The 24,760-nt window shown below is 37.5% G+C and overlaps 1 protein-coding gene across 1 annotated transcript; it reads left to right on the top strand.

Moving 5' to 3' along the window:
• Positions 1-244: 244 nt before the first annotated feature.
• Positions 245-23,187, top strand: LOC114162053 (ATP-binding cassette sub-family G member 4-like). The gene is made up of 13 exons (XM_028045804.1): positions 245-270; positions 493-534; positions 3,433-3,524; positions 15,915-16,032; positions 16,699-16,831; positions 16,960-17,010; positions 17,358-17,503; positions 19,730-19,853; positions 19,971-20,085; positions 20,171-20,289; positions 22,612-22,710; positions 22,793-22,961; positions 23,066-23,187. Exons 1-13 carry the CDS (start codon positions 245-247, stop codon positions 23,185-23,187), a joined length of 1,356 nt encoding a protein of 451 aa, XP_027901605.1.
• The last annotated feature ends 1,573 nt before the right edge of the window (positions 23,188-24,760 follow it).

Below are 24,760 nucleotides of genomic sequence, written 5' to 3'. Positions count from 1 at the left end.
AGATTTCTGTCTCTTTTTACATTTCTTCAAATTACAACCACAAGTTACAATGTATTTAATATCTAGCTTTTTAAGAGGAGGCTGTTGTTATAACTCATTTATCGTTGTTTTTTCCTCAACATATTTTTGCAGTCTAAGCACATCAAGATGAAAGAGGAAGCCACGGATCAGGTATTAGAAAACCTAAAGACTTTCCTGTCTCAGAAGAGGCTCCGGCTCCACAACATCACCACAAGTTCTGAGGATGAATCTCCACATCGTCTTCGTGGGGTAAAGCATGTTTTTTGTTTGTTTTTTCTTAACTGATCAGCTGTCTCCACTTTTAACAGCAAAAACTAGTGTTTTTCTGACACCACAAATGCTTAATAAACATGTCTTGATTTGAAAATAATTAGACAAAATGTATCTCCTTGTTAATCTACCATTCCTCTTTCAAACATTTTATTCATTGTTAGCTTTTAGGGCCCTGTGATGGACTGGTGACCTGTCCAGGGTGAACCCCGCCTGGGTCCACCACGTCTACCTCACCATCGCGTAACCACACATCATGACACAACGTGCTTATGAAAATTAGCACAATAAAAATATCTGCAGTGTAGAGGAAATGTGAAAAATATTTCACCAAGGACAGAGTATTGTTTTCATTCAATGTACCAGTATTCCTCTAGAAAAACTGACATTTCTTCTTCCTGAGAACAGTGAGGATCAAGTCAACAACAGAACATTCCCATTCACTGCACAACTGCACTTACCAAAAACCTACAAAAAAGAATAAAACAATAGAGCAATCAGTATTTGTGTATTCAATAAAGTGTGTTGTAATTGATCCTTCTGTGTACTGGTAGCCTGATATGTTTGCATTACTGTTGTGTGTATGAAGCATGTAATGTACAAAGTGGCAAAGCAGAATAATAAAATACATTGGTGAGGCAGCAGGCAGTAGACCCAGGATGAGAAAAATAAATGATTTTAATGAAGAATGTCCAGGATTACACAGTCCAATATGGTCCAGAACACTGGGCAGCACGGCTGAGCGGAAGTCAGGGTTCGTTGCCGGTAGCAACCGGTACACAAAAGACGAGACAACGGACAGAACGACAGAGACTAGATGCAAAATGAGACGAGGACCCGACGAGGAACAAGGAACACAGGTGGGGTTAAATACACAGGGAGTAATTAAGGAAACGAGACACACCAGGGAGCAATCAAAGGGTAAAACAGGACAACAGGGAGACTCGGAGACAGAAACTCAAAATAAATACACAGAAAAACACAGAACATAACATTGATAAGTATATAAAAATTGTACTTCATTAGCAATCATAATAAACCAAAAGTTTAATTGGTGTTTAATTAAAAAGTTTAATTGATCACACTACTAACATATAAAATATGTAATGCTTATATACTTAGAAGATATTCAAAATTTATTTTAAATGTCATTTGATCACAAAAATGATACGTTTAAGATACGCTAATCAAGCATGTTTATATTGCATAAAAAGCCTTATACTTAAAATTTACAAATACCTTTAGTTGTTCCAAAAAACATGTGATAGTACACTTCAAATTCTGATTTTCTACAATTTAATTACAGTTAAAATACAGTAAGCACAAAATTAGTTTTTCCAAAATAACATACTTCAAGTATACTGATGATTAGTCTGGCTTCAAGTAAGTGTGCTAAAATCTTATATACTTAGTATACTTATTTTTCACAAGGGATGGTAAGTATATCTTAAACAGCTAAATGTTCTCATTTTTTGACTAAAATATTACCAAATTGGCCAGCTCCAAATTGACTTGGCTGCATTACTCTGCACTAAAAAGTCAAGTCATCTTCCCATGGACACACTTTAAAACCTATTTAAGGAATTCCCACCAAAACATCCCATGTTTTGCAATGATCAGCATAAACACAACAGATATGGACTAATATGAAACATTTCTTTAATACTTGAACATGATATGATTTAAAACTGATTTAGTGATCTTTTTGTATGGTGGATTAAGAGAAAATGGAAACTTGTGTTTTCCCATTCTCCAAATGTCAAATGTCCATTACATTACCAGAACATTGAGCTTTCCCTGGTTTTAAATTTAGCTGTATGACTCCCTTCATTAGTTGATCCAGAATATTACAACCTTATTTGGCATGAGAAGAAACAAAGAACTCTTTCATGAGAGCTACAAAATGTTACATCAAGATAAAATAATATCCAGTTTCAGATGATGTGACAGAAATTGTTGCATACGACTGTGTCTGATGTGCAGTTTGGAGCTTACTAATGTACATAAACGGCAAATAAAACAACTGCTTGACCTCAGGGAAAGAGGGGCAAACAGGAGAATTTGAGAATTCTAAAGTCGGTATTCTATGTCCAACCTTATTTACAGTCTAAACACCTCAGAATACTAAAGATGAATAGCTCTTGTGCAGTCTTTCTCAAACTGAAAGACTGCACGGATCCCACTGTGATCCGCCGGATCACCAGTGGTCTGGTGATCCGCGGACGCCCACTACTGGTCAGCGGGGTACTGCATGTAAACAACCGTTAGCTCAAAGTGCGTCGCTACAGTTAGCTTTCCAAACATTGTGTTATAAATGATATTGGAAAACTGGCATAAAACTGAGTCACTCAAAAAGAAAAGCTTCAGATACCGATGGAAAGAAAACATCCATCCATTTTCAAACACACTTGCCCCTAGTAGTGGGGTCGGGAGGGTTGCTGGTGCCTGTCTCCAGCGAACGTTTCGGGCGAGAGGCGGGGTACACCATGGACAGGTCGCCAGTCTGTCGCAGAGAAAGAAAACAACTCCAGGAATATTATATGATCAGAGGAAGCTAAGTCACATCTGCTGAGTGTTGATGTGTGGTTCACTAGCGCTTGGATTCCTTTGAACGGCTCTATGCAGTGAGCGGTAGGTAGGGTTACCACCCGTGTATTTGGCTGTTACATGTCCTGAATTGAACCGATACGGGACGCAATTTGTTACAATACGCAATTGTAATTGCATCCCGATACGCAATGTACAGGGATGTTTGCAAAAGAAGAAAAATAATCTAGTGTTGTATGTAAACTAGATACTCCTATTCAAGGTTGCTAGATAAGTATAAGTAAGTATCCTCTGGTCTAATTCCTTTTCTGGAAGAATAGGAGTCTAAAAAGTAGCTGCTAAGGTAGTTTTTCTGGATGCCAAGTTCTAATCCCTGTTCTGGGTTGCTAAATAAGTGTAAGTAAGTATTCTCTGGACTTTCTAAGAATGCTCTACATTTGTTAAAGTAATGATAACTCTACAGTTTCTAAGTAATAATAAAAACTAAGTGTTTTTAAAACACTTAGTACGGTTGATAGCAGCAGGTTGATAGTGAGCTGCTATCAACCCACGTCTTTTTAAAACGTCCTCTACCCGATACTCCACCATCCTCAGGAGCAAAACCTCTCGTAAAGATACAGACGTGAAAGGGAAGACCAAATCCCTGACCTGCAGCCCCTGGGCGGTTCTAGATGGGGACCAACCAGGTACTGAATAAATTATATGAAATAAATGTCTTATGTTAATTCTCAGTGGTGGATTTTTTTAAACTTCACAATTTTACTTTAACAATGGATTAAAAATTATAGTGCCGCACTTTTAGCTGCTATATGGCGATAGGATCACACTTTCCATCTGAAAGGGATTTTCAACCTGTATTTCTAGAGACGCAAGTGGTTCTTTTTCTCACTTATTATATGAAATGATGAAATATTGCTGGGTTTTTTTTGTTTCAATCTTTTCTAAGTGTTTCCATAAAAAAAACACTGACTACCTTGGCCCCTGTGGTAAATTTGGTCTAGAACCAGCCTCCAAACCTAACTCTTTATTTGTATAAATATTTTGCTAATACTCTGCAATACCAGAATGTTCACATAACTTTTATACTTTTGGCTGTCTGAGGATACAATTTGAATATTAAATCAGGTGTTGTGATCACCTGATTTAATATTCTCAACTACTCAATTAATTGAGTAACTTACCAAATAATTTTTACACTTGCTTAATTAAACGTGTTTAAGGTATGCTACTCTGACCACAGTACAATTTTGGGTTACTCTCACATCTATGCATGAACAATTGCTCCATCGATCACTTTTATAATGTTATTGCTGTTGCTCGCCTGTGCTGCCTGGATTTAGCTACCAGTCAGAGCTGTTGTTACTTACCTCTAGTGATGGGCAGATGAAACCTCATTGGGTGTGTGGCACATTTCCAAACTGTGTCGACTCTGCGTTGAAACTTTGTTGTCGTGTCACTTGCAGTGACATCTGCTGGATTTAAAAAGTCATTGCAGGCAAATTCAGTAAAGACTTGAAACAGAATGAGCAAGGTTCATTCACATATTTTTATTTAGAAACATCAGCTACTGTAACAGCCTTGGGCTGAGACAATTGCGCCATTTACAAGCCATTTCTAATGTTTTGAGAATCTGTGTTTGTAATTTTTACATGATTTTGAGTCTTTAGGTGGTGCAGTTCTAGACATGTATACAACTTTCATGTTTAGGCTTAAGTTCAATGTAAGACAAATCAGAACGATAAACTCTCATAGCAAGAGCTGTTAATGTCATAATGTTTAACTCTGTAATCCAGAATAACATGTAGGAAATGATTGAAAAGGTTTAGCATTTTTAAATATAAAGTGTCTTCCCACAAATTATTGTGACCAGATCCATATCAAACAATTGATAGACAAAAATACATCTTCATAAACCAATATGGAAGATTAGTACAATATTGGAAGTAGTTTGAAAATAATTTAACCAGGATAAAACAGCACAGAGAGGGGACCATAAAAATCTCTGATCAGGCTATTTGCACAATTAACGATGGTCACTGTATTATTTCTACTTTGTCATATTCTCCTTTAACATTACATTGACAATTCTGTAAGGTAATGTTCCTCCACCTTTTACCCTCACTAAGCGTAAGCTTACATGCTTTACTAAGCCTTTAATGTGGGGCAAATTTTGTGAAAGTATCTGATCTGCTTTTCCTCTAACATCAACTAATCTAATATGAGTCAGTGCCAATCACACAAACTGACATCAATTTAATATGTGAGCTATACCACAACCCAAAATCGGACACTTGTTCCCATTACTTCACTTGCCTGTCGGATGGTAGCTCATAGTGGGGCCCTTAAGGAATTAAAGTACCTCCTAAACTCCATCCACCCCTCCTTCTGTGTTGGCCCGCCCTGTGCTATTCTCAGTGAGCAGAGACAGCGTAGATGCAGCAGAACCCAGTGAAAGCCAAACAGTGTGAATGCAGCAGGTCGGGAGGACAGCAGCATCCTGAGACTGGACAACAGCTGATGTAAGGTTTTTATCCGGCTACTTAGTATGTTCCATAAACTATTGATAATTTGTGTGCTTCAATGAAACTTATTGAAGATGAACAATATTGGAACTTCAACTAGCAGAAAAATGTATTTCACAGTTTGAGTCTTACTTAATAATGAGAGAAAAAAAAATATGAACTTTTACAGTTTATTAAGTATATTTAATTTTTGTAAAGTACTTCATTTTGCTGTTTGCTTTGAAATTTCATCAAGCATTTACAGAGGACAAAGGATATTATTCTGTTAAAGTCGATGTAATGTGCAGTTTCAGCAAATCCAATTGTTTGATTTGTTTGATGTGTAACTGAGTGCACTAATTTAGAATATAGGTCCACATAAACTTCCAACCCTGTTTTTAATTTTTATGAAGCCATAATATCTGTGAAAGTAGTCATAGTGGTTTGTAATTATATTGATGTAATTCAAATATTAAAGCATTTTTAATATTGTTAAAAATGTTTTAATATTAAAAATATCAATAATAATTTCATTTATTATTGAAATTAATCAATGTTAATACATTTATTAATGTATTGTCAATACATTTATTAATTTGTCATAAATTAGTTCAACTTAAAAAGGAACTAGACTGCTATATTTATTATAATTATATAGTTTGTAGAAGGCCTATTCAAGATTAAATAAATTATTTAAGTTTATTTATCACTTGATTTTGCATGTTTACGTGTTTAAAGCTTGTTGTAGTTTTTACCCAGTGAAACATTTGTTGAACAACAGTCTGTGAAATCTGACAGAATGAGTTTGCAGATTTTTTTTAGGCAGTGTCTTAAAGTGACAACATGTAGCTACACATTGCTCAGCCCTTTGCTGCCATGTAAAACTTTCTAAAAGTTAGCACATTTCAACTTACTGCCCCCTCCCGAAACATGAAAGACTAAAATGTTCTTAAAAGTATCAGCATGTATTTATCCAGATTGATTTTACTACTTTTAAATAGTATTTAATTCAGCTGCTCCATCAAAGGCTTCACTAATACATGCAAATGTTATATTTTTTTCCTCTTTCTGTACTTATATTTACTTATTGACTGGAATGTAGCTTTAAAAATTGCTAGCAAATTTAAGTGGAATCCACAGTAACACAGTTGCTGGCACAGAGGCAAGAAGGACATGAGTTGAAATCCTAGCCCGAAGTCTTTCTGGATGGACTTGCACCTATGCACTGGTTCTCTTTGGGTACGGTGCAAAAATATGCTTAACCGCATAATGTCTCTTAGGTGGATGCATGGTTGTTGGTTCTTTGTGTGTAGGGTTTAACCTGCCTTGTGTCCAATGAAAGCTTCATATAGACACGAGTCCTGCACCTCTGCAGGGATCAGTAGTCACAGACAATGGGTTGATAGATGGAAAACTTATGCAGTTTAGTAGATTTTAATCCCATCCATCAAATTAGGAAAGGAATCAGATTCCAACTCCAATGTCTTTCTAACCAAATGCCAAAAGCAAACAAGCAGCATTAACAGTGTTTGCCAACACTGTTTATGATGCCACCAAACAGTTGATGTTGTAATCCAGGATTGAGCTGGTAGCATGTCATTAGAGCCATGGAGCAACAGTCTTCAGTCAGAGGTCTCTTCAGATTCATTGCAAGACTGAATGCTACTGGAAATCTCTTTTTCCCACAATATCATCATCCACAACTCTCTGAAGATACTTGGATGATATGAATTAAATGTTACAACAACATTTAATTCCCCTTTGTAATAAATAAAGTGTTTTTGAATTTAAAAAATATTTGACTTGAAAGACAATAAATATTAAAAAGTGGCTAAAATAAATCTATTGTTGTAGCAAAGCCAGGTCCTGTTTAGAGTTTGTCACAAGTCAGAGGCAACACAGCAGACGTGTAGAACAAGGTGGAATGGTCAAATGAGACCAATATTAAACCATCTGGTCAGGATGAAAAATGCTATGTGTGGAGGAAAACTAGCACTGCACATTAACACATATTCTATGTTGACTGATTAGCCCTGCATTCTGCTTGCTAGGCTATAACTGCTATCGTTTAACATCAAATTAGAAAGTTTACACAACACTCTGCTATATAACTAAGGCCATAGGCAATTTCACCACATTAGTTTTTGCCATACCTCCGTCTTTGTCATGTTTGTTCTCTATTTCTTTTCAGATTAACAGGATTTATGGATAGATAAAGCTCAGAATCTCCAGCACAACTGTAGAAATTTTGAGGATTTTTCCAATTTGAAGCATATTCATAGTAAAAAGAAGTGGTTCAACCACATAGCCTTGTGGCACTCTACAAGTAACACTGGAGTGTGAAGAAGATTTAATGTTCACGTGAACAAACTGGAGTCTTTGGGACAGGTATGACCAGTGTTGTATAAAGTACTGAAATCTCAGAGTCAAGTAAAAGTACAAGTACCTCTCCAAAATACGACTTTGGTAAAAGTCCAAGTCACTGACTGAAATGTTACTTGAGTTAAAGTCTTAAAGTATCTGAAACTTCTTGTACTTAAGTATGGAAATTACTGTAAAAATGGATGTACTCAAGTAATGTAATGAAAAGTACAAGTAAAAAGTAAAACAAGGCAAATGCAGTTTGAATGACATTTTTTTATATTTTGGTAAACTTGTCAAATACACTTAAAATAATGTACACAACCAAGTGCAGGCAAAATTAAACCTGCTAATAAATTGTTCCAGTTTTAAAGAGTAGCACATGTTAATGGTTTGTGGTTTTGAACTTGCATGCTTTTCCTATATTCGTTAAATTTAGTCTAAATTGCTATCGCTATGGCTTCTGTCCCCCCTTGAACAGAGGAGTCTAGGTAGCCTGCTACAGTCAACATTAGGCCTAAGCTAAATACACCACGTGTGGAACTGAAACAATGCCAAACAAAGTTCATTTATGGTCAACGTTTCACAATAGTGTCTAGTGACCAAGCTATAGTTACTGAAACAGGAGGATTATAACCATTTCATAAGAAGTTACCTCGATGTGTTTCTTCAAGTTGGACGGGGAGTTTTTGTAAGATAGAATTTCCACATCTTCGGGCAGGAATAACATAAACTGCATGCGGTACGACGAATCTTTAACACCCACGAAAGAGTATATTGTATTTAAATAAGGCCATGGGCTCTCATCACCAGCTGGTGGTTCCCCTGGAGCCGTGTCCGACGTAGTTGCAGTCGTTGTGGTCTCCATCTCCTCCTCCATGTGGCTGCTGCTGATTGCTAGACTTGCTTTGTGTTTAATGGGAGAAGCGAAACAGGTGTATCCTATTGGTGGTGATGAACAAGCCCAGGCAAGCAGGCTACCGACTTTGTTGCAGTCAATCAGTAGGTGGGGTCAAAACACTTGCGTTTCTCTCTCTCGCTTTTTTGTAACGAGTAACTAAACCACACATTGAAAATGTATCGGAGTAAAAGTATGCGATTAAGTTCGGAAATATAGTGAAGTAAAAGTGAAAGTCATCAAAACTTTTCATACTCGAGGAAAGTATGAAGTACTCCAAAATATACTTAAGTAAAGTAGTGAAGTATTTTTACTTCGTTACTATACAACACTGGGTATGACTTAAACCAGCCTAGTGCTTTTCCTGTGACAACCTTCATCATGTCCAAGTGACTTTCTAAGAGGTCATTTAAACATTTGGTGACATAATATCAAAGAAAAACAACAGTAGAATTCAGGACTAGTGTTGTTAAACTACATCTGTGCATGTGAAAGGAAAATTTTCAGACACACAATATGAAGGGAAGTGAAAGGATTGGGACTGAGTTGTGTACGCATAAGAAAACCATTAATCAGTGAGTCTAACTGCAGAAAAAGACTACAATCTGCAAGGAAGCATAATGACTGAATTCTAGAGTGATGGAAGAAGGTTATGGGATCTGCTGAGTCCAGATTTACCCTCTTCCAACATAAAATCTTAAGACTGATATTTTTGTCAAACCCAGTAGGAAGCAATCCTTAATACCTTTTGTGCATCAGGTTTTAGACGCTTTGACAGTATTGCAGTGGTACAGCAGCACTATCTTCTGCCTATCTACCTGCACTAAGCTGATAGAAAGCACCTCAGGTCACTGAGTTCTTCTTTCCCTCTCTCCCATTTATGTACTTTTCTCTTCATGTAGAACAGTCCGGTCCAAGCTAACTCGTGACATGCTGGCACACACAACATCTCTCTCTTCTTCTCCACCTCCTTCTCATCAGATCCATTCATCATCAAGGAGTGATTGCTCTCTGGTCTCCACTGTCTTGCTGCATGTAGAATCAGTCCTATTTATTTAAGTGAACTGGGGTTCAAGCGTAAGAGCAGTCGTTTCCCATAAGTTAGCTCTGCTTGGTGCACCCACAGGTGCAGCGTTTTTCCCAAGCTGGTTACTTCAAACCTTCCTTTTTCCAAGCAGATTAATGGTGAAAAAAAAAAAAAGAAGGTTGATTTTAATCTTCTGGAGGATTAAAAATCCCATGAGTCATTAAATGAGACTTCTGTCTCAAAAAGAACAAATCACTGTGCCACCAAACACTTGGGAACCATTTTTACAGTGGCCTTAGCAGAAAATGTAGATCAAGCAAATCAGCATTTCAATGATCATGATCACAGGGGAGGCTGCATATTTATGATACTTTGTGACCTTCCAACATCATAAAGAATTTTTTCATGGCATAAACATAAATCATATTCTAAGTCTTCAGATTATTAAAATAAATTTAATCCCAGACAAAGACAACCTGAGAAGTACAAAATACTGAACCCAATTTGGAACCACTAAGAACTTCAAGAAAGAGGATCAACAGCTGTGAAGAGAGTATCAGGCTGCCCAGGAAAAATCCACAAGTGGATTCTTTTTAGGACAAACTCCTAAAAAGAATTAAGCTAGGATCACGTTGAATACTCCAGAGAAGGGCTTGCTTGAGCATTTATTTACACAACGTAGAATCAAAGTGCTGTATTTTCTATTGTACAGGAACAACTTTGCCCACTGACAGAGGAGTTTGGTGAATACCCCTGATTTTTGTAGCAAGATGGAGCATAATGTTGCAAAGAAAAAATAATAAAGCTCCAATATTTTGATCCTTTAAGTATCAAAACATTGGACATTTTGCTCACTAGTCATGGAACTTCCCAGGATGTTTTCATACTGAGATACTGTTAGAATTCTGCATGAACTCGTCATACTTTGAGATCCCATAGAAAGCTCTAAAAAAAAAGTTCCACTAGCTACTGAAGAAAAACTGTTTTGGGAAAACAGATCCAAACCTAGACCTAAAAGAGTGACTTTACCAAAACATCAAGTAAGCTTCTAAAAATGAAGTTTTGTCTTTTAGTTGTAGTGGTAAAAAGTTTTTAAACTTCCAGCTGACTGGTAAGTTGGGTAAGTCTAAACAACACTTAACACAGACCTGAGTGTCAAGCGTTGACATCCTCAGACAGCAAGGTTCTCTGTTTATTGACTCATCCTACTATGAGACAGGCAGTTGGCATAAAATGCAGTCGCTTAAGGACCAACACCGGATAAAACATCTGACATTAATTTAATCTTTTGTTTTAGGTCAATTAGGATTACCAAACTATTTATATTTGCCAAATGTCATAATAATCAAAGATCCTTTTTATTACATTCTTTAAATACATACACCAGAATTATTATGCCTTTGAATAATTTTGGGAAACTCCATATGATGGTGTTATGGCTTATTAAGTTTCTGACATGTTAATTTACAACAACTTAGTTAATTCTGTGAAGTCATTGGGAAATAAATACAAAATCTGAAAAGTATTTAGAAAGAATAATAAGGCTCATTCTGAAGGTGTCACATATACATCAATAACATTAACAGAATGGAACTGTTAATGTTAATGTTGCTCATCTCTCTTCTGTCAGAGAGATGAAAAGTGTTTAGTGTGAAATGTACTTGTCAACCACAGATGAAAATCAAATGAAGCCTAGGCGTAAATTCAAATTGGGAAACTGTTCATCTCACCTGCCCAACCAAAGATGCGCCTCGATTCCAACCTATTGGTGATGAGCTCCTCCAATCATCAAGCGTCGCTCCCTTGATAAGGTCCAGCTGATCATCGGCTTCTGCTTGTTGGCTGAGTGTCAACCTTTCTCCACCCCTCCTCCGCCTCCAGGTCTTCGCCATCCTCTCCACCACCAGTGTCCGGGCCTAATGGGCAAGAAGTCTCTAATCTTCATACACAGCGACTCATTATCTCTGACAGCAGCTACCAACGTCTTCCTCCTGGGTCCGAGCGCCAAAGACTTTCATTTGTCAAATATACTTTCTAATACCACTCTCTGTGTATGAGTCTTTACAGGTTGAAATGAGCTTGTGCAAATTCTGGCTGAAGCTGGAAAGTCAAGTTTATTTGTACAGCAAAATTCAGCAACAAGGCAGTTCAAAATGCTTATGATAAAACATAGCACAATAACTAATTATGAAACGAGCAACAAACCAATGGAGAAACCAGTAACAAACATTACATATTATCAAATGCCATCATCAAAATCATCAAGTAACTATGCATCAAACATATTGATAATGTTCCAGTTCTAATGGTTCAAAGGCAACTTTAAACCAGTGGGTTTTTAACCTTGATTTTTAGGAACTCAGTTTCAGCTGTTTTGTAATTTTCTGGAAGTTTGTTCCACATTTATAGTGCATAGAAGCTTCTGCTTCTCCTGTTTGGTTTTGGTTCTGGAGATGCAGAGCAGAATCAGAAGATTTGAGTGGTTTGGAAGGTTGATGCAAGAACTGCAGACCTTTGGGTTGTGGCGCAAAGCTAGTCAGTGATTTAAGCTAACAGAGGTTTTTTAAAGTCTATTCTCTGAGCTACAGGGAAGGACTTTATTCAAATTAGAAAATGTCTGTATAATGAATGATCCACAGGGAAATTCACACTGGTGAATAAATGACCTATGTTTTAAATCTTTACAGCTCTCCCATAGCCCAAGAACCGATATGGACAATAAGGCACTGGAACCAGATTCGGTGGATATCCCCATGGAGGAAACTGTAGTGTGTAGTGGAGGGTGCCTATCTTTAGCTCAGACTCAGCTGCAGCAGGAACCATCCATGTGGGCCCATCTGAATAAGGTTGAGAACCAGATTACTGATGGGCAGTGTTTCTTTCACTTACCCAAACGCTCAGCCGTGGACCTAGAGTTCATTGATGTCTCCTACACCATCCAAGAAGGACTATGTTGGAAGAAAACAGGTATATGTCACCTGTATAGTTATGGTAACTAATATTATTTATCATCTGAACTCAATAGTTCAGATAATGAATGATCATCTGAACTATTAAAGTGGGTACGAAAAGTATTCAGCCCCTTTAAATTTTTCACTCTGCTTCATTGCACCCATTTGCTGACATAAAAAAGTTCAGATTATTTCTCATGAATGTACAGTCAGGATCTTGACAGAAAAAAAGCTGAATTTTTTGCAAATTTATTAAAAAAGAAAAACTGAAATATCACATGGTCACAAGTATTCAGATGTTTTGCTCACAGTGCATGTGTTGTTGATCACTAGCCAGCCCCACCCACTTCTTTTAGACTTCTGAGCTGACTCATGACCAGCTCTCCATCAAAAGGGGATGGAGAGCTGGAGACCTTTAAACCCTCGAGTCTTACTCTCAGATGTGGATTTTTGGGATGATTTGTTAAAGCTGGTGTTGAGAGAGACTTATCTAGCCACTAACTACCTACTATCCAGGTGCCACACCCTTTTTCAGTTAGTGAAGCAATCAACTGAGTAGCCCTGCAGTTGCGTAGCTCCAAAAACCAGACCTCTGGTTGGTTTTTGGTTGGTTCTGGTTGGTTGGATTCTAAGTCCAGTCTGCATTTTAATACAGGGTGCCTGAGGTGGTAGCAGCGCCAGACTGCAGGCCATATTTACTTGTATTTGATTTTTGGGTTGCTTTCTTTCTTTATGCTGCTCTTTCCCCTTGTCTCTGTGTCTGAGTCCTCTTTTTCCTCGTCTGAACTGCTTTCTTGCACTCCCCTTGAAGGACCTGGCAGCTTCCGTTCTATGCTACAGATTCTTGGATAGAATGCAGCCCTTCCAGCTTACGAACTTCAGCAGCCTCTCAGGCCTCTGTGTAGTGGGCTCCTGGCCAGTCCACAGTGTGAATGATAGGAAAATGGGGAGATGCTGCAAGATCTTCCAGCAGGTTTTGTTGCTCTGTTCCCTCCTCGTCATCCTCAGGCCTATTGTCGGGAGTTGTAATTGTTCTTCTCTGATCTCTGGAGACTCAGACCAGCTGGGCAGCCCAAATGCTGGCTCACATACAATATCTGACTCATCCTTGTTCAGGCTTTGGTTTTCGATTACTCTTAAGAGATCTTAAAAGCTTGGAATCGGCCCAATGCGTCAATGGAGTTCGAGTAGCGATACATCCCCATTGCATCTGGATTTACCGGAAATCCATTTGGTCAGGCATCTCGAGATGCCAATTTCACAATAGCATCATATTTTTCTGAAGGGCTGTAGACCGATGTCACCCTGCCTTCTTCCCAATTTTCAAGCAGGTTGGCCAGCCATGCTTTTTCGTATTCTTTCTCTTTGACATTTATTGGGTGGTTAACAAACCTTGTCTAGCATTTAATTTAATGAAGAATTAAATGCCATGCATTGAGATATGAAGGATTAACAGGGCCTCCATGCCCTTCCTGTTGGAGTCATGATGATGGTTAAAGAACATTGACTGAATCATTGGTATCATGTAGGCAGCCCACTTCCAAACAGCAGTAACTGTGGCCACGTGATATTTCAGTTTTTCTTTTTTAATACATTTGCTAACATTTCTACATTATTGGGTTTTTTTATGTCAAGATAGGATGGATTGCTGTACAATCATGACAAACAATACGAACTTTATTGATGTTAGCAAATGGCTGCTATGAAACAAAGAGTGAAAAATTTAAAGGGGTCTGAATACTTTTTTTACCCACTGTATATTAAATAAGAGGGGCCCAAGGATGGAACCTAGAGGCACCCCATATGTGACTGTTGTCTGCTCTGTTTAAAAGTCACCAACTGAAAAAGAACTTTCTGTTCTTTAGGTAAGGCTCAAACCAGTCCAGTACCGTACCTGAGAGTTCAGACCAGTTGGTGCAGTTTAAAAGAACATACTTTATCTTGATGAATCTGTTTGCTATTTTTCTGTTTAACCCTCCTATTATGGTCATTTCTGGGGAGCAGCAAAAATGTTCTCGGGTCAATTTGACCCAGGGATTCATGTATTAATGTCAAAAGTTTCCAACAAAATGTTTTGTATCTGTTCATAGACTCCATTGCTAACAATTTCAATCAATATTTAGTACAAAGATGTTTTTTACTTCTTAGGATGAATGAGTATAATCCTAATCCTATACTAAAAAATCAATGGTTATATATGGAAATTGTGGATTTTTTTTATTTTTTTGCTTTCTGTATACAATCATCCACCTGGTGCTGTATTACCCAGTGACCTTGTCCAAGTTATCTACTCCACCTTTGGTAGCACAGTAGTAAAGGGTCATACTTTGTTTTTGGTCCTTTCAAGTGATAATTTCAGCACTTTTGTGGAAAGTGCACATGAGGACAAAATTGTTGTCCTCTTTAGGGCAATTTGAAGAAATTGTCATAGGTTATGTTGTGGCCCCTTAGGTCATTTGCCATAACAATCATAGGCCTTGTATTGTGATTCTGTTGTCAAGCTCCTAAAGCTTTCCTGTGTAAAGCAGAATGTTCTATAAATAGCTGGTTTTGTATGATCAGATTTTTAAGGAATATTTGTTTGGAAGGCATATATTGCCACACGAAGGACACCCACAATACATAAAAATGCATTTGATCCTGCTCCTTCTACTTCTCCCCTTAAATACACCTTCATTCTATAATCTTTTCAATAATATTTTTTCTACATTGAATTGCGCAAGAGCTACTCAAAAGCTGACTTGATGCTTTTGACATGAGTTACCATTTTTCTACTTTAATATATTGCTTGGAGGAACATAGCTTAAGTTTTCATCATTTGTTTCACAATCAGAATAATCAAACTAAGAATTGGCCAAAAAAGCAAAAGAGTATGCATTTGTGTGTCTGTATATGAGATTAAATTAATCTCACAGTTGCAAACAAATAAATAAAATTAAACAAATGACCCTTTTTAGACCTTAATTTCACTGGTGGGTCATATTGACTCAAACAGTATCTTTGCACTATATAGGTGTGTAGGGAGTTGCAACTATGTAAAAGAATCAATTTCATTTTATGTGCTCTTTATGCTTTTTAAGTCAAGCAGGATATGTTTAACTCAGAGAAAAATACTTTTGACCTTTTTTTTTAGATTTTTAAATTAAATAAATTTTTTAAAATGTGTCAATTTGACAGCATAACAAGAGGGTTAAACTCTGCTTTTTTATTTTATTTTATTTTTTTTTTTACTATTATTTTCACCACAAATGCCTTTGTTCTGTTGTGCTTCATGCATTCAGGTCCAGGAAATATTTTTGTCATTTTTTGTTTTAAAGGTTTGGTTTGATATTTTTCAGGTTTAAAATCTTTATTGCAGTCCCTTTCTGGAAGGTTCTGCAGTAGAGAGCTGGTAGGAATCATGGGGCCCTCTGGAGCTGGGAAGACCACACTAATGAACATTCTGGCTGGTTACAGGTAAGAAGAGAAAGCATGATTTATCTTAATGTATAATAGTTAGGTTTACCTAACATGCCCTTCAAACAAGATTCTGTTGGAATGTAGCTTGATCACAACTTTGGAAAAATCTTCTTTAGTAGAAGGGCACTCCTGATTTTGCTGTCATTTGTACTCACCAAATAAATTTTTCCATGATAATGTCTGTTTCTCCTTCACCATCATCAGTAATGCCACCGCATACCTCACAATCATAACATGCAAAATCACAGTCAGGTAATAGCATAATTTTCTTGGATGAGGATTCAGTACAGCACTAGAAGATTACACCACATTTCAACACTAGTGACACAAGACATAACATGTATCAAACCTGCACTATTTTTATCATAGCCTTTTCTGAATCCAGGAATTTCTCTGTCTACATTTAATTTTTTTATAGAGCAGTTTCTACCTCAACCAGCAGGTTTAATATTCCTGTGGCGGAAAAAATTTATTTTCTGTGACAAGTTGCATTTTCATTTGATTGCTCGCAGTATGAGAGAAAACCAGTGGCAAACTCACAAGTTTCCTCTTACTGCTGTGTGAAGAGGCCATGCAGTTTTGTGTCACTGATTTCATGATGTGAATTACACTGTTCAGTTTGTGCAAAGTGTTGAGCTTGTGCATGTCATTCATACTGCTCAGAGAAAAAGGGACGAAGGGTCAAATCCTGGTAAACGGGAAACCCAGGGATCGGAAGACCTTCAGGAAAATGTCTTGCTACATCATGCAGGAGGATATTCTGCTGCCACATCTCACTCCCAGGGAGGCCATGATGGTAAGCTGTGATGAAAGGTCTTAGTACCAGCTTTTGAAACAAAACCCTTTCCAATGAACATAGCTAGCTCTCTCCTCTCAAGCTGTTTTAAATGCATGATAAAATGCATATTTTATTCATTGCTGCAGGTTTCAGCAAATTTGAAGCTGGATGAAACCCTGGAAGTGAAAAAAAATCTGGCGAGTGAAAGTATTGATATAAATTAGGGATGCACCCATCCACTTTTTTCACTTGCCAATACCAATATCTGAGGTTTAGCATCCACCAATACTTAACAACAGTGCTGAATTAACTTAAGTTAAGAAGTTTCTTTTTTAAATTGAGACATAAATGTACTGAATTACAAATTTATCTGATATCTCTGAATTACTCTGAGTGCTGTAGTGTCACAAGTTTGGTCAAATATAGAAAAACACTACAACTTGAATTTGTTCAGTTAGTGCAGTTAGGATTTCTTTACATTAAATCAGTCAATTCTCATATCTTTGAGTGTCCTTTCTCCATCATCTTCAAAAATAACACACAGGTGGATGAGATTCTAACTGCCTTGGGACTCCTTGACTGTGCCCACACCCGCACTGCTGCCCTCTCTGGTGGTCAGTGTAAACGTCTGGCTATCGCATTAGAACTGGTCAACAACCCTCCAGTCATGTTCTTCGACGAGCCCACAAGGTAAAATAAAAGAACAAATTATACCAATGATTTATTGTGTAGAGCAGACTGAGTGATATAAATTAAATGTTATTTTTTTATTGTCAAAAACATATGTCCTAGCATTAGTTTAGCATTTTAAATAAAGTCTTAAAGGAGGGGGTAGTGGTGTGTCTAAATCTGCAAAGTTTAAGTTTTCTAACAAGCAATTCCTTGTGATATAGTTGATATAGTGCTATAAAATGTCTATGTGTTTAGAAAATACTGGCCCTTTAAATAGCTATGACTCTTGCAGCAGTATGAAACTGCAGAACAGCATTTCTGACCAATAATCTGTTTTATAATCATCTTATACTTGCTACGTGTTACGTAGAATTATACGTTGTTTAACAACGTAAACAACATTTACATTGTTAATGTAACAATATATGAATGTGGCTAAACAAATAGTAATGAGACAATTACCCCATGGTAATTCAGTGGGAAATCCACTTTGTAACAATTTTGATTCTGAGTACTTTCATTGCAGTATCTTGAGTTATGTTAAAAAAATAAGATAATGGAAAATCTTTGTTATGACTGGCTCATAACAAAAACTGGAGTCCATGCAGTGATTACGGTGCAGAAAAAGGAATATGTATTAACAAAAACTACAATGGATTGTGAATAGCAATGTCAGTGGCATAATGCAACGCTTGGGTCTGTTGTATGTGTGCATATGAAAGTGTTGAGGTGCAATAAAAAACTCAAATGTGCAAAAGCAGGGGAGCTGAACCCTGACAGCAGAGCACCACAAGTGACAGAAGGCCAAGTGGACACCGAAGGCAACCCTGAAGGTGGAAACAGTCGGATTTAAATGTTCTGTGCTCCAAATTAGCAGATCAGCCATATCTGTAAAGGAGAAGAGCACAAAGGAAGACAACAAAACACCTGCAACCCCGGCCATAAGGCCCAGGGCTGTAAAATCTTTAAATACTTTGACCAACATTTTATTTGACTGATCTTCATCAAATTACCATATATATTTGATTAAATACTGCATTTTGTCAAGGATGTAGGCTATTCTTTATTTTGACTAACAGTGTGTGCTAATGTAGCACCGTAGTTTGGAAAAAGGTGCCTCGTGTCCTACACTATTTGCTTCATACAGAGTCTGGGCTCTTGGATTTTGAAAAATGATTGCTTCCTGGACTCTGGTTAAGTTTTATATTTTACCTAATTGCCCGAGGCATATGTAATATGCGATAGTCTGATGCTATGAAACTTACCATACCATTCTCCACTGCAAATAGAGAAGTGCCGATCTGAACAAAATGGTTGTTAATGTTAATTTAATATTTGGAAACATGACCAACATGGACTGAACAATTTTGTTCACTTCCTCCACCCCCTTTTATTAAAACTACAGGCAAACTAGACTTCTAAAACAGAGCAGAAAATTGACATCATTCTTCACAACTTCTCCTTCTGCTCGAGCAGAGTTGCACAGGAAGGCAAAGGCCATGCATTATAATGGAGCCAGAGCGCCTAAGGTTGGAACAGAAACAAATGGTGTGAAGTAAACTTCAGCACTGAAACACTTTGAAATAATGAAACACCAGATGACTGGCCTAACAATATATACATAAACCTAAATAAAATGTAATCTGCATGACCTACATAATCAAACATTTATTTAGCCATATTTCTGTAAACTGACCTTCAATTTTTACCTCTTTGCATGTAGGTGATGTGAGTAGATGATGTGACAAATTCATATCTTATACTTGATTTTGTCATGTTTCAGCCAGGGCGGCACAGTGTGGTAGCACTGTTGATTTGAAAGAAAGTTCTGGATTAAAATCCCAAGCTGGGCTCTTTCCACATGGAGTTTTTATATTCTCTATATGCATGTGGGATTCCCTCCGGGTACTCCAGCTTTAGACAACGGTCCTGAGACATGACTGTTAGGTTAATTGGTTTCTCTACATTACTCATAGTTGTGAATACATGGTTGTTGGTCCTGTGTGTCTTTGTGTTGCCTTGCGATGCACTGGTGACCTGTCCAAGGAGTATACTGCCTCTTACCCAATGACTGCTGAAGATAGGCACCAACTTCCAATACCACCCTCTAAGGAAAAGTAGGTTTAGATAATGGATGGATTCTCTCATATTGTATCTGTTATAATTAGGATAATCCCAAAATTAATCCTGCTGGTTTAGCCTGTCCTTCTAAAATGCTCCTGGATTTGATACCTGTCCTTTCAGTGGTTTAGACAGTGTTTCCTGCTACCAAGTGGTGTCCTTAATGCACTCTCTGGCACTGGGAGGACGTACCATTATCTGCACCATTCATCAGCCCAGTGCCAAATTGTTTGAGATGTTTGACAAGGTGTGTATCTATCCAGTGATTTTGTGAGAAGCTAAGAGGCAATCACTACAACTTTACAAAACAAATTCTTTCCATAATTATTTTTCTTGGTAGCATTAAACTGTCTTTCTTTCACAGCTTTACATCCTCAGTCAGGGTCAGTGTATCTACAAAGGCTCAGTACCATCCCTTATCCCCTACATGAAGACTATGGGCCTCTGCTGTCCTACCTATCACAACCCTGCTGACTTCAGTGAGTTCATATTTGTACCAACTACTCCTTGGACCTTTTCTAGTTGAGTCTGAGTTTATTTCTATCTTCATCTCTCCTGATTCAGTCATTGAAGTGGCCTCAGGAGAATATGGGGAACTAAACCCTGTTCTCTTTGAGGCAGTTCAAGGTGGAATGTGCACCTTAGAACACAGGAGGAACCTTTGTGCAGCCAACAGCTCCATGGTAGGTAGCAGATACTCTCCTGCTGTAGCAGAAACAGGTTTTATTTACCAGCTAGCTATGTAGTATACCATTTTGATTAGACTAGCTATGTTTCTGTTCTACTTCATTTCAGTACTTTCTTAGTTATTCTAGTTTGTGTTATGTCTAGTTATTTTTTGGGGGGTTCCTTTTTTGCTAGTTATCCAGTTGGTGTACTTTCCTTCACCTCTTGTGCCATTTTCTCTAACTCTCTCCTCAACCTGCCTTCTGCTCTCTGTGCTCACACCTGTAACCCGTTTCTAATCAGCCATCTGTTTCCTGTTCACTGATCAAACTCCACAGTATATATACAACTTCTTCTCAGTCACACCTTGATGATTCCTACTGTTAAATCCCATTATTTGTTCCCTGTCCCTGTGTTTTTTGTTCTTATCTGGCTCCTTGTGTTCCCTGATTTTTGTTTTTCATTTTTTATTAAAACTTCATCATCACCTTGCGCCTCTGCCTTGCAGCATTTGAGTTCTCCACCACAACCTACAACATGACAGTTATGATGTTACTCCCACTTCAAAAAACATATCTTTAATATTGCTTTGATTTTTTATGCATGTTTGAGAAATCCTTTAATCTCCCATGGCATGACCATTCAGCTGTGCAAAATGCCTAGGTGGACTTGGCTCTGCTTGTGACACGCTGCTCCTGAAACATAGCTCCTCTTTGGAGCCGCAATTTCCAAGTTTCTGACTCACAGAGCAGCTCTCCTCGCAATTCCCCCACTCAGCTCCTAAAGACTAGATGTTGCTTATTGCTACTAGCTAGAGGTGTGACCAAGTCACTGTGTTGCAAGTCTCAAGTAAGTCTCAAGTCTTTGTCCTCAAGTCCGAGTCAAGTCTCAAGTAAAGACAGGCAAAAGTCGAGTCAAGTCTCAAGTCAGGAACCTTTAATTTCAAGTCATTTCGAGTCGTTTTTATTTTATTTTATTTTTATAATTTGCAATTATACAAAAAATTCAAATAATAGACCATTTGTTCGTTTTAAAATATGTATTTATCTCAAATGATAGAACATGTGTAGCTGAACACAAAGTATAAAAAATATTTTTAAATTGGACCACTTTATTGCCCAGTTCTGTTAAACTTGATATTCAATAAAAAAAAGACGAAAATGCTGACATTTCCACAGCACAATACAAAGAACCATAACAGCAGTTTTTTCCTCTTTTCTCTGACCTGTCAAAACAATATATTGTCAATATAATTTCCCAACGTAGATGTCTTCAAATACACCAACCATCCTTAGATGATACTAGACCCGGCTCATCATCATGATGGGACAGAGAGACTCTGTTCCCTGTGTTCAGGTCCAGAATCTGCTTTCTGTTCCGGAGCCCCGCTCACTATCCACCGGCTTTGAAGGACCGGATTTATGGTAAATAATCACCAATTTAACCCGGAGTACACATGCTAACACGAAGTTAGCTAAAGTCAACTATCTTACAGCAAAAGAAAAGTGCCACCTACCGATCTTTGTGAAGCTTCAAATGCCGGAGAAAGTTGGACGTCGTGGCATCTCCATCCGATATTCTCTTCTTGCATGTTTTACAAGTTGCAGTTCGTTTTTTAGTCGAAAGTTCATAACCTACGTAGCCAAAAGAAATTACTCGCGGAAGCATATTCCAGCGGTTATTTCGTATTTTGTTCCCTGAGCTCTGCAGCTTAGCCGCGTTTTTTTAAACGTCCAATCCTGTTAATTTGATTGGTTGTGCTGCAGCTACGTACACATACATACATAAGGAGAGAGGAAAACCATAGTGACGGTCTGCGCATATTGATACGGAATGAGGGACATTAATTAATGACGCAACTTTATAAATAATGTGTTTTAAATTTTAAGACTTTGAGTAAAAAATATCAAGTCTTTTCAAGTAAACAGCTTCAAGTCGAGTCAAGTCCCAAGTCAATGGCATGAAAGTCAAAGTCAAGTCCGAGTCTTTGAGCATTTTTTCAAGTCAAGTCTCAAGTCTGGATTTTAACGACTCGAGTCTGACTCGAGTCCAAGTCATGTGACTCGAGTCCCCACCTCTGCTACTAGCAATAAGCAACATCTGCTGAGCTCATATGAGCAGGAGTTTTTAAAGAGACAACAGCCCAATATCAAGGCATTAAATTACAAAATCAAATTCTTTTAAGTTATATTTGATATATACAGGATATTTATAACTGAAGATAACATATTTACTTTTTCTCAAAGACTTGTGTGCAATAGGGCTAATCTATAACAGCATTTTAACAGAATAATGTCATGAAACTAATCCATGTTGAAATCATGTTTGGTGTTTTCCAGAATGCTGAATACATTGAGAGCCATACCTTTGCCACAAGCACACTCATACAGTTCTGCATCCTCTTCAATAGAACATTAATAACTATATGTCGAGATCAGGTACGTGTTAGTATTACTTCCTTACCACAAGCAATAAAATTCAAAGTGCGAAACAATATTTCTGTCATTGCTCTGTTCTCAGGTTTTGACCCACCTCAGACTGATCTCCCATATCACCATCGGTGTAATAATAGGTTTACTCTATTTAAATATTGGCAATGATGCCAACAAGGTGTTTAACAACACTGGATTTCTCTTCTTCTCTATGCTGTTCTTAATGTTTGGAGCCCTTATGCCAACAGTGCTGACCTGTGAGTATTATTACGAGCTTGCAAGACTCTCATTGCTGTTCATTGTCAATCCATTAAGTTGTAAGATAAGTGTGTGTGTAAAGTTGCAATGATCAACCCAACAGTTCCTATGGAGATGTCTGTGTTCCTGCGGGAGCATCTTAACTACTGGTACAGCCTGAAGGCTTACTACCTGGCTAAAACCATGGCTGATATCCCATTCCAGGTGAGCTTGCAGGTGTGGTAGAGGTGAACTGGTTCACCTCCAGTGGCACATTGTACACTCTAACTGTACTTTAGTGTTAGATGATAGCATTAATTTACAGCTTTTGTATTTCATCTTGCAGTTTCTTCCCTTTATGTTCTCTTTATGTTAACAGCCTAACGGCTGCTGCTGGTCTAAGTTTGTTTTCCCATCACACTTTTACATTATTCCCAGTCAGACTTTGGATAGAATCAAAATCCCTTTATTCATTCCAAGATATATTTAACAGACTTTTAAACTACAGTATCAAACTTTTATTCAAAAAAATGTTTTTTACATATTTATTAAAAATTTCACTATATCATGACACTGTAAAATGAGACAGGTAATGTGTGGAAAGATTGATCACCTCCAGCTCCTCCATATCTGAGCTACTATTGCCATCTAAAGAAATGCACTACTTCTGACCAGAAACAACCAATCAGAGGCAGGAGGAAGGTATCAGGGCTTCCAATCAACCTCATGAATGTGCTGCTCAATGTTCAAATTGCAGAGAAACAACTCACCATTACAGGACAATCGTTCACCCACTATCATCCGTGGCCATGCTAATTAGCCTTAGCATTTACGACAGGCTCTACTGACGGGTAGCACCTGTAGTGTTGCAGAGAGCAGGATGTGTAGGGTTGTGCACATGAGCATAATTGACAGCACTAAGACCCACCTCCTGGCTCTGATTGGTTGTTTCTAGTTAGCGCTGAGAGAAGGTGGAGGAGCTAGATTGTTTCACAGATTATCTCTCTCATAATCATAATTGAAACTTTCACAACATAGTGACAGTTTCAACAAATATGTAAAAAAATTTACATATTTACATACAAGTTACATACTACAGCTTTAAGGTTTAGTAATTTTATGCAGAATTGATGGTGAACAAATGAACGGAACAAAGACATAGTTATGAAAAAGTTGGAACATCCCTTTAAATATTTATATATTCTCAATATATTTCCATTTATGTAAACTTCATCTATTTTTATGTATTCTCTGAAAAGGAAAGTCATTAAATCATGTATACATGTAAACTGCTGGCTGGAATCAATTGATTTTAGTTTGATTTGTTCTAAACGATTACCAGAAAGCCAAAAAATAAATCTCATTTGTCATCAGTAAATGATTAAAGTAAGATGGTTTCTGCTGTAAATGTTGGGACTGTATGAAATATTTAGTTATTTTCTGGGTAAATCAGGTGTTTAAAATTAAGTTGGAGGAAATAAGATATTTAGAAGGAAAATGTATTTCTTGCTGACATGAAACATGCTGAGATGTTTGCAGCTCATTCAGGCTGTAAAACAGTGAAAGAGAGATAGACTTTCAGCAGATAATAGGAAGTCTGAACTTAGCAGAATAAAGGTCAACAACATCTTTTCCTTTGAGCTTTCATTCCCCTATCTGTCAGATACGTCATACAACATGCCATTTATCTGATAGAGAATTAATAACCACTCCGGACATAAAGGCTAAAACACAGTGTTTTGTGTACAGTATTTCTCTATTACGCTTTTTAAATAGAAGTCAGAATCTGCTAAAATTAGTATGGGCAAGTCAAAACTTT

This window comes from Xiphophorus couchianus, chromosome 18 (genome assembly GCF_001444195.1).
Source record: "Xiphophorus couchianus chromosome 18, X_couchianus-1.0, whole genome shotgun sequence".
In the NCBI taxonomy this organism is placed as follows: domain Eukaryota; kingdom Metazoa; phylum Chordata; class Actinopteri; order Cyprinodontiformes; family Poeciliidae; genus Xiphophorus; species Xiphophorus couchianus.
Note: the sequence above shows the minus strand (reverse complement) of the source record. Positions and strands in the feature narration are given on the sequence as shown.

Bases quoted from the DNA above. Each gene is read 5' to 3' on its own strand.
- LOC114162053 (XM_028045804.1), top strand. From the start codon at position 245: ATGAATCTCCACATCGTCTTCGTGGG. The intron at 16,832-16,959 runs GTAAGCTGTGAT...TCATTGCTGCAG, and splicing joins CTCCCAGGGAGGCCATGATG to GTTTCAGCAAATTTGAAGCT. The intron at 17,011-17,357 runs GCGAGTGAAAGT...AATAACACACAG, and splicing joins TGGAAGTGAAAAAAAATCTG to GTGGATGAGATTCTAACTGC.